Genomic DNA, 9801 nt, shown 5'->3' with positions numbered 1-9801 from the left:
CTATAGGCGCCTACGTTATAGTGGTCTTTGATTGGACGAGGCATGTGTAAACGTCAAACTCAAGCGCCCTTCTTGGTGACGTCATCACACAGCGGCCATTTAAAAAACAATCCCCTTTGTTTTTTAGCTGGCGTACACCGATACTTGCTAAGGTGGGCGGCGTCAGTGCTTGATAAGCCGCTACATGTGCCGCTCCGGTCGGGTTGCTATCAGGTCACATATGTTCATATCATACATGTAACAGGTCACATATGTTCATATCATACATGTAACAGGTCGCATACACAATAAAACGTTTTATTTTAGCAGCTAACTCCATCTACAGCAGGGACGTACATCCAAACCGACCGCCCCGGTGTGTGAAACGAGTGTACCCATTGTGGTTTTTTTAGCGGCTGCTGCTATCATGGATGCTACATGTTAGCAGCTTGTTGTTCAGCTAGCCCGTCACAAACATTTATCGAAGCTATTTCTAACAGCTACGATCAGGGGTTTAAACTAATCCAAGATTAATAAGGGGGCGAGATGAACAGTCGACTGCAGGAGATTCGCCAGCGACAAAAACTTAGGCGGCAGCTTTTAGCTCAACAGGCAAGTACACAGTGGCGATGATGTTAGCAAGTAGCTAATCTAACAACTCAAGCAAGAGTTAGCGTTCAGTGGGAAATGCATTTTCCGACCCAGTGGTTTCCAAGCACAGAGGAGTCGGTCAATGACGGCGACAACTGAGCTGATGCACCGGATTCAAACATGCTCAGCCTCTTACAAGCAAATCACTCCACTGTTAATGCAAATGAATGAGTTGCACATGCTGACGCTGTTTGAGCCCGTCTGATGCAGAATAGGATGCTTGTAAACGCTGAAATACAGCAAGGTTACGTCCAGTCATAATCAAAGGATGTGCACAGGAGAACATAACCATAATGAAACGCATTTGCTATGTTCGTATACGGTTGAATAAATACTCGGGAGTAGCTGATGCTTCAGATAAGCGAAGAGAGAGTAAAACAGAAGTTGATTGAATAACGACTGTGTGTCCACAGCTGGGAGCTGAGAGTGCAGACAGCATTGGAGCTGTCCTGAACAGTAAAGATGAACTCAAAGAGATAGAGGAGACAAGAGAAACGTGCAGGTGAGATGATGTTCGATCCCATAACAAACAGGAAAAAGAAGAGGTACTAGTAGGTGTAACCATGAAAGCAAACTAGTGAGGGATTTTAATATGCTCAATCTGTATGACATCTTAGACCCCTTTTGTTAATTCTCTGACTTTTCTACACTGCACAGTCCTCCTTTTTCTCCTCAAACATTTTTGAAGTGAAAATGAATCCCAGTTTTATTTCATTATTTCCGGTGCCGAACTCTGGTGTAAAATGTTATCATGTTTGTTTTTGTGCAGGGCTTCATTTGACAGTTCAGCGCTGCCCTCTAAAAGGAAGGCACAGACGGAGGGAGAGGACACAGAGGAAGATGTGGAAGAACAGAAGGTGAGGGTATTTATGTATTATTATCATGAATCTGCATTGGTTCAACAGGCCTCCACCCTGTTAAATGTCAGGAAAAAATAAACCTGATGTAATCTGCATTTTTCTAATCCCAGTTTACAGTGATTGGCATAAAACCAAAATTAGAAAGAAAGTTAAATCTAAATGTAACAATAAAACATGATTACAAGACAACACAAGATTATGTTGTGTGAGTCTGTGAAGGGGAGTGTTTTAAAACATGACACAGACTGAAAAGCTGCATTGTCTCAGGCAGGTTCTTCCAGAGCCTCTGGGCATGAAAATCTAAGCTGTGGTTTCCCCTGGATCCACACTTCATTAGAATTTCCCTCAAAGCCGTGTGAATCATCGGCAAGATGGGAGATAGAACCACAAATGTAGTATTTTCTCCATTAATAAGGATTTAACAACTAAGATAATAATTGCAATATCTTAAGTTTAATATTGTTTCAATGTATTATGGTCATTTGTTTCACATAAACCTTTAAAATTGTTTAAATTATTTTTGCATGGTGATCCCGTATTTTGACATAATTTCATGTTGCTTCCCCCCTTTGGGTGTACACGATGCTCTTGATGTAACCAGCGTATAACAGTGATGTTATTGAACTGCTCCTCTAATAACGCATCCTGGCAGTGTTGCCTACAGACCACTGCTAGCAGCCTGAAGCTGTGTGCTTTTGATTTATATCTGAAATAATTCACGTATATCAAAGCTTTTCGATTTAAATTTCCATAGATGTTATTTGGATATTATAGGTTTGTCAGTTTAGTAACTGTAAGCTATAGCATTGGTTTATTTAAGATTTCAACCATGTTACAACGATGGCATCCCTGGCAAAACGTTTTGCTGCGTCTGTTTACATCGACGACTACTGATGACATGTCAGGTTTTCGCGACGTCAACTACTGATGATGTAGCAGCTTCTTGAAGTGCTTTCCCAAAGAAAAGTGGTAGGGGCAGGGAAAACGAGATTGGGCCTAAACTATAAGGTGGCTGATTTGAAAAAGTTTTGAGAGTATGGAGCTATGTATGTAGGATTGAAGGACATCTAGGGGTGAAGTTGCAAATTGCAACCAACTGAAGACCCCTTCCCTCAGGCCGGTAGCCATCATGTAACATTATATATAACCTGAAACTCTTTAGAGCCAGTGTTTGGTTTCTCCATTTTGGTGTTCATTGGGATTTCATTCATTTTTTAAATAGTTAAATTTAAAGTTCTTTTCACTTGCAGTCATTGTGTTCCTCATATACTGATGAAAGATATGTTTGTGTTTGTGTGTATGTTTTAGGATGAAGTGGAGGTGCAGCAACTGGATGAAAGCAACCCATATGAGGAAGTGTACAAGGACTCAAGTACTTTCCTTAAGGTATATTACAATTGTTGGTTTTACACACACAATGAAATTTGATACTTTACATTGTTCACGTTACCAGTTTTTAGCCAAGACCAATTATATGTATTAGCAGTCTATAATATAGCAAGGAACAATATAGATTGCTTATATGACTAGAATGGAACACTTTAGAGCTCATACAGTTCCCTTGATTTCAGTCTAGTTGCACCAGATTGCGCACACTCACAGATATCAGTCCGCGGGTTACTAATCTCACAATGTAAAGACAAAAACATGAGTAACTGTGATTGTTGCAGATGTGCATTGTATCTTCAATGTCTTTCTTTTAAAGTGGTTTCTCACTTTCAACATTGTGATTCCGTCAACCGCAGTAACGATTTTCAATGATTAACAGTTAAAAAAGAAATACATAAAAAGTGTTCAAGTGCAGCTCACTGACTGGATATTGTGAAAGCTTGATGAATTTTTAGTCTGTCAAAAATCTAAGTTTCCCTACAAAGTTCTTGCTTTACGGGAACAATATAAAGACTCACACCAAAAAAAACTAAAGACACTTGGCTCACACAAAAAAAACACAATAGACTAGTGAAGTTGAAGATACTTTTATCATTAGGAAACTGTCAGGCACTCCTGTTTCACTTGATGGTTACAGTTTGTACTGAACTGATGGAATGTGTTCACATGACTGTGACGTCAATCAATGACTGGTCTAAGCGGCTAGTTTAAGCTGTTAGTACAGGTGAGAACCAGTTTAAGACAACACAGTTCATAGTGTTTGAGTGGAAACTATTCATAGTATTTATTTAACGCTTCAGCTTCTAGGTTCACACAAACATAGAACTGTTGAAGTAAAACATGTGTATAAATGAGTGATGAAGCCAAACAAAATCAGCAATATGTATTTAATATTATTTATTGAATTAGGAGGATTCCCATTCTTGATGTGACATCGTTATTTAGTTAGAATTATTCCTCATAAGAGTTTAGAATGTTTTTTTGGAGACTGGAGAAGTTTTACAAGTACATCAAGTAGGGGTGGGCATTCGATTAAATTTTCTTAATCGATCGTCGGGAGAATTAACGAGTAGTCCTAACTCACATACAACTTCAGCACCAGTCTACTGATTTTTGTTGATAAAGATAAGCATGTTAACATGCTCTGGGGTCAGACGCGACCGCAGCCTGGTGACCGTCAGTCCAGCCGCCGAAAACACCCGCTCTGAGGGGACTGACGTTGCCGGGATGCATAGGTACCTCCGCGCATTATTCGAGCATTTTATCGATAAAAAAATAACATGATCGACGAAATTCTTAACGATCAATTATCAATTTGTCAATTAATAATGCCCATCCCTAACATCAAGTGAAAAATACATGGATACTAAATATCTAACGTGTCTCTTTATATGCAGATATAAATGATATACAGTTGTGTTCAAAATAATAGCAGTCCAACATCACTAACCAGATCAATCACTGTTTTTGGTAGAAATTATATTTCTACTTGGCAAATAATTTACTAGTAGGTGTAGTAGGGTTATAGAAAACCAACAGACCCAACAGTCATGACATGCATGCTGCTGATTCTGTGTAAATGAATCATTAATTAAAAGCGACTTGTTCAAAATAATAGCAGTGTGGAGTTCAACTAGTGAGGTCATTCATCCTGTGAAAAAACAGGCATCAAACAGGTAGCCAATGTTGCACATGCTAGTTATGGAGCATTTCTTTCTGAAAATTTGAGTAAAATGGGTCATTCCAGACATTGTTCAGAAGAACAGCGTACTTTGATTAAAAACTACGAAGAAGTGCAGAAAATGATAGGCTGCTCAGCTGAAATGATCTCAAATGCTTTAAATTGGTAAACAAAACCAGAAAGACGTGGAAGAAAACGGAAAACTACCATTCGAATGGATCGAAAAATAGCCAAAATGGCGAAGACTCAGCCAATGATCGGCTCCAGGATGATCAAAGAAGGTCTAAAGTTACCTGTGAGTACTGTAAATATTAGATGTCTATGTGAAGCCAAGTTATCGACAAGAAGCCCCCGCAAAGTCACATTGTTGAAAAAACGACATGTGCTGAAGAGGTTACAATTTTTCAAAGAACACAGTGACTGGCCTAAAGGGAAATGGTGCAACATTTTGTGGACTGATGAAAGCAAATTTGTTCTTTTTGGGTCTAGGGGCCACAGACAGATTGTCAGATGACCCCCAAACACTGAATTCAAACCACAGTACACTGTGAAGACAGTGAATCATGGTGGCGCAAGCATCATGATATGGAGATGTTTCTCATACTATGGTGTCGGCCTATTTATCGCATACCAAGGATCATGGATCAGTTTGAATAGAGCAAAATATTTGAAGAGGTCATGTTGCCTTATGCCGCAGAGGAGATGCCCTTGAAATGGGTGTTTCAACAAGGGTTAGACCTCAAACACTCCAGTTAGTGAGCAGCATCTTGGTTCCAGACCAACAAGATTAACGTTATGTGTGAGTGGCCAGCCCAATCCACGGACCTTAATCCAATAGAAAACTTGTGGGCTGACATCAAGAATGTTGTTTATGAGTCTAAACCAAGAAATGCAGAGGAATTGTGGAATGTAGTCAATCGTTCTGGGCTAGAATACCTGTTCACAGGTGCCAGAAGTTGGTCAACTCCATGCAACACAGTTCTCAGAAACAGTGGTTATACAACTAAATATTAGTTCAATTATTCACAGGAAAGCTAAATCTTCAAGCATTTTTCAGTTTATACAGTAAATGTTTGAGCTTGTAAAGAAAAATACAGACACTGCTATTTTTTTGAACAGCCTAATATTCCTTTTTCTTCAATTTCTGTAAAGTAATAACAAATTTTATAAATTTTTCTTCATGTTTTGATTTGGAATAGAATGTGCAGTGTTCCCAATGCATTTGCGTGTATGGAAATAAAAGCTATTATAAGGATTTTGAGCTTTACTCACTTTTTTAAACACACTGCTATTATTTTGAACACAACTGTATGTACCCTGCTCATCTTGTTAATCTTCATTTATTTGTATATTCTCAGGGAACTCAGAGTTTGAACCCTCACAATGACTACTGTCAGCACTTTGTGGACACAGGTCACAGGCCACAAAACTTCATCAGAGATGTTGGTGAGTATTTGCATATGTGTGTTAATTAGCAGTCGACCTTTAGGGGTTTTTCAGTTTAGTGAGCGGTAAGACAGGTGGCTGATACATGATGCAGATTTTATGTTGTTTTATTTCTGTCTTGCATTTGACAAAATACAACAATGAGAATGAAATATAAAACAAACATTTACTAAACACTTGAGCACAGAAAAATATTTGAAAATATGAGTAATCAGACACTAAGCTCTGCTGATGTGTCTGCAGACGTGTGCTGCATGATGTCAATTCTCTTACAATGGCTATGTGTCACTGGTGTTATTGCACACGTGCATGTTCATATGTGGTTCTGACCTCTGTGTTTTATCTGGTTAAGGCTTGGCTGATCGATTTGAAGAATACCCTAAGCTTCGAGAGTTGATCAGACTCAAGGATGAACTCATCTCCACCACCAACACCCCTCCTATGTATGTAAAAAAGTTGTGTGAATGGAAGACCACATACAGTATCTTTCAAAAAGAAAACACTCATGTTACGCTGGTATCAACTGTTTTAAAACGAATCAACCATATTAAAGTTGTGTGTGTGTCTTTATGTTCAGGTACCTCCAAGCTGACCCAGAGCACTTTGACTTGCAGGACTTAAAGTGCCAGTTCGATGTTATTCTGCTTGAGCCTCCCTTAGAGGAATACTACAGAGAATCAGGCATCAGCAATACTGAACGGTGCTGGACCTGGGATGATGTATGTGCACATCTTTGAGTTTTTAGCATTAAGCAGTTTATGTTGATACAGTATGTGAATAATTGCATAGCACTGCTATGACTGGCTTGCAGGTAAACGTAAAGGGATAGTTCACTCAAAAACGAAAATCCCCTCATTATCTACCTACCTCTATGCTGATGGAGGGGTGGGTAAACATTGTTGCTAATAAATACAGTAATTATCAGGAACACATGAAAATAAAAAACAAGTTGCAATAAATAAACCCAGGTGCAGAATTGTGAGTGATTTGAATATGATAAACTCTCCCAGTGGGAGTTGCATCCACAGTGACCCTGCCAACGTACAGACAGCAATCAAACCAAGCAGCTTAAGCACTTAACCCAAGAGAAATGAAGAGTTAGACTAGTTCATTCTACATGGTTTGTGCTTATGGCATCACATTCACTCACCCCTCTCTCCTGCTGTTGCAGATCATGAAACTTGAAATTGAGGAGATATCGTCTCTACGCTCTTTCGTCTTTCTGTGGTGCGGCTCTGGTGAAGGCTTGGACTTGGGCAGAATGGTAATCTCATCGCTCACATTAAAGTCAAACGCACACATTAAGTTACAGGCAAACTCTTCTTTACTGGTGTTGTTATGTTTGCTCTTTGTAGAAAAGTAGATAAGATGTTTGACTGCTTTACTATCATTTGGAACTTTTTTATACTAATGCCATTAACAAAAGTATGGAAGGGCAAAGTGTGTGTGTTTTTTGTCGTGAATTCAGATTTTTTATGATTTACTATTTGATGTGAAGCACAGTGGAATAATAAGGGAATCCATACCGTGTGTGTGTTAAAGTGTAATACATGTACTATCTTGGATTAATACATTTCAATCTAGTTGCACCAGATTGCGCACACTCACAGATATCAGTCCGATAAGTATGCTAATTTCTTCGTCAAGATCAATAATTATTCCCTGGGTGACTAATCTCACAATGTTAAAGACAGTGAACGGGAAAATTCTGGATGCGCTCCTTTGTCCTGAGCTGTGCCAAAACGTAATGGTATTCTTCTTGGCCCATGTCCCATCCTTCAACAAAATTTTGTGGAAATGACCTCAGTTGTTTTGTGTAATCCTACTACGATCAAAACAGCCAATTAACCAATTGACAGGGCCAAAAAGAAAACATCCTTGGCGGAAGTAATAACATGAGTTGTATGTTAGCTCATGCTCATGTTATCCATCATAACGCTTATCTCTATTACACTCATGTCAGTGTCTGAGGAAGTGGGGCTTTAGGCGGTGTGAGGATATCTGTTGGATCAAGACCAATAAGAATAAACCAGGAAAGACCAAGGCACTGGACCCAAAAGCAGTGTTCCAGAGGACCAAGGTACAATATTCACATACACATGCCCAGCAGAAATTAGAAATACATGTGTCTATTATTGCAATTATTTTATATTACATGTTTATTTTCTTTAAAGGACTGTGGATGTTGGATATTCAATTTAAAGTTTTCAAGACCCATCTACAAACATCTTAAAACTTAAACGGGTGTAGATGCTATATTGAACTAAACAAAGACATGTGCAACACATTGCTTCAAGGAACACTGCCTGATGGGAATCAAAGGAACCGTGCGCAGGAGCACTGACGGTGACTTTATCCACGCCAACGTGGACATTGACTTGATCATCACTGAGGAGCCAGAGATGGGAAATGTAGAGAAGCCTGTCGAGATCTTCCACATCATCGAGCACTTCTGTTTGGGCCGCAGGAGGTTGCACCTGTTTGGACGAGATTCAACCATCAGACCAGGTGAGATGGACACTTGCGCTCTCCTAATAGAGGGTAACTTAAGGCGAACACTGTGCTTAGTGTGTTTTAGTTATTTTTCTTCCTCTGTATCCGCTTGTTTCTGAACACCCATGTTGTTGCTAACTCGTCTTGGTGTCTTCTGTTTCTAGGCTGGTTGACAGTGGGCCCCACCTTGACAAACAGTAACTTTAACCCTGAGACATACGCCTCACATTTTGTCTTGCCTAACTCCAACCTCTCTGGCTGCACCGAGGAAATAGAGAGGCTACGGCCCAAGTCTCCCCCTGCTAAGATGAAGTCAGACCGTGGTGGCGGAGCACCCAGAGGTGGACGAGGTGGGCCCAATGCAGGACGAGGTGGAGACAGAGGCCGGGAAAGAAATCGACCAAATTTCCGTGGGGACAGGGGAGGGTTTAGGGGAAGGGGAGGGCCACACAGAGGTTTTCCCCCTCGCTAGAGCATTGAGCTCATGTGAACCAGACGAACGCTCGGAATTTCTGTATTAGCTCCAAACCTGTAATAGCAGCCAGTTTGTTCACTGTGTGACAGCTGAGAACTTACTGAGTGTAATCAGTCTCTTTGAAACTTTTCGGTCTGTTTATATTTTTCATGAATTTGTTTTGCATTAAATGGCTATTCTCTGAATAAACACTCTTCACCATTTGTATTTGTGTTTTGATTTGTATTTTATGTCATGCTTGTGCTTGTAATCTATAGTCTTAAATGTTAAAAGCAAAAAGATAGTGATTTAATATTTGCAAAGCAGTTGTGATTTAATTTTGAATTATTCATTTCAGAATGCTTGCACACAGTCACTGTATTTAATATAATGATTTGTTTTGATTCCTTAGCATGTCAGTGAAGGCACAACATTTCCGTTTCAGTTGACTGGCTTTTTTTAGCGCACAAATGACATGAATTAAGAAAGTTATTTTCTCAGAGGAATGTTGGTATGTTGGAGAACAGTCCTTTTGGTAGGCTTAGATAACAAGCATAACTCAACAATAATTCTCAACTTGAGCAGGTTCATATAAAGGCTTTTTGACCAAGAGTCATATGAGCCTGTTGATGAGGAAGTGTAATTGAAGTGAAACATTTCTTTTCATTCTAGAGTTTACTTCCTGATGACCTTGCTTTTGTTCTATCTTAGACATACAATATAAAGTAGTCATCCTCCTACAGTGCTTAACTTGAATACACAGTAATACAATAAACAATGCACATATATTGAGTTTTGAAACCTCTTTGCTTCTTTTAGAATTGCATGCTTGCTTTGATTGCTGATGC

General features: G+C 39.4%; 1 protein-coding gene across 1 annotated transcript; it reads left to right on the top strand.

Annotated features, from left to right (window-relative positions):
- The first annotated feature begins 200 nt into the window (after positions 1-200).
- mettl14 (methyltransferase 14, N6-adenosine-methyltransferase non-catalytic subunit) lies at positions 201-9177 on the top strand. Its single transcript, XM_020100280.2, has 11 exons — positions 201-591; positions 1044-1132; positions 1400-1487; positions 2799-2876; positions 5919-6006; positions 6359-6449; positions 6584-6725; positions 7178-7270; positions 7970-8086; positions 8304-8514; positions 8664-9177. Exons 1-11 carry the CDS (start codon positions 526-528, stop codon positions 8969-8971), a joined length of 1371 nt encoding a protein of 456 aa, XP_019955839.2. The 5' UTR covers positions 201-525; the 3' UTR covers positions 8972-9177.
- The last annotated feature ends 624 nt before the right edge of the window (positions 9178-9801 follow it).

This window comes from Paralichthys olivaceus, chromosome 8, assembly GCF_024713975.1.
Source record: "Paralichthys olivaceus isolate ysfri-2021 chromosome 8, ASM2471397v2, whole genome shotgun sequence".
Lineage (NCBI taxonomy): Eukaryota > Metazoa > Chordata > Actinopteri > Pleuronectiformes > Paralichthyidae > Paralichthys > Paralichthys olivaceus.
Note: the sequence above shows the minus strand (reverse complement) of the source record. Positions and strands in the feature narration are given on the sequence as shown.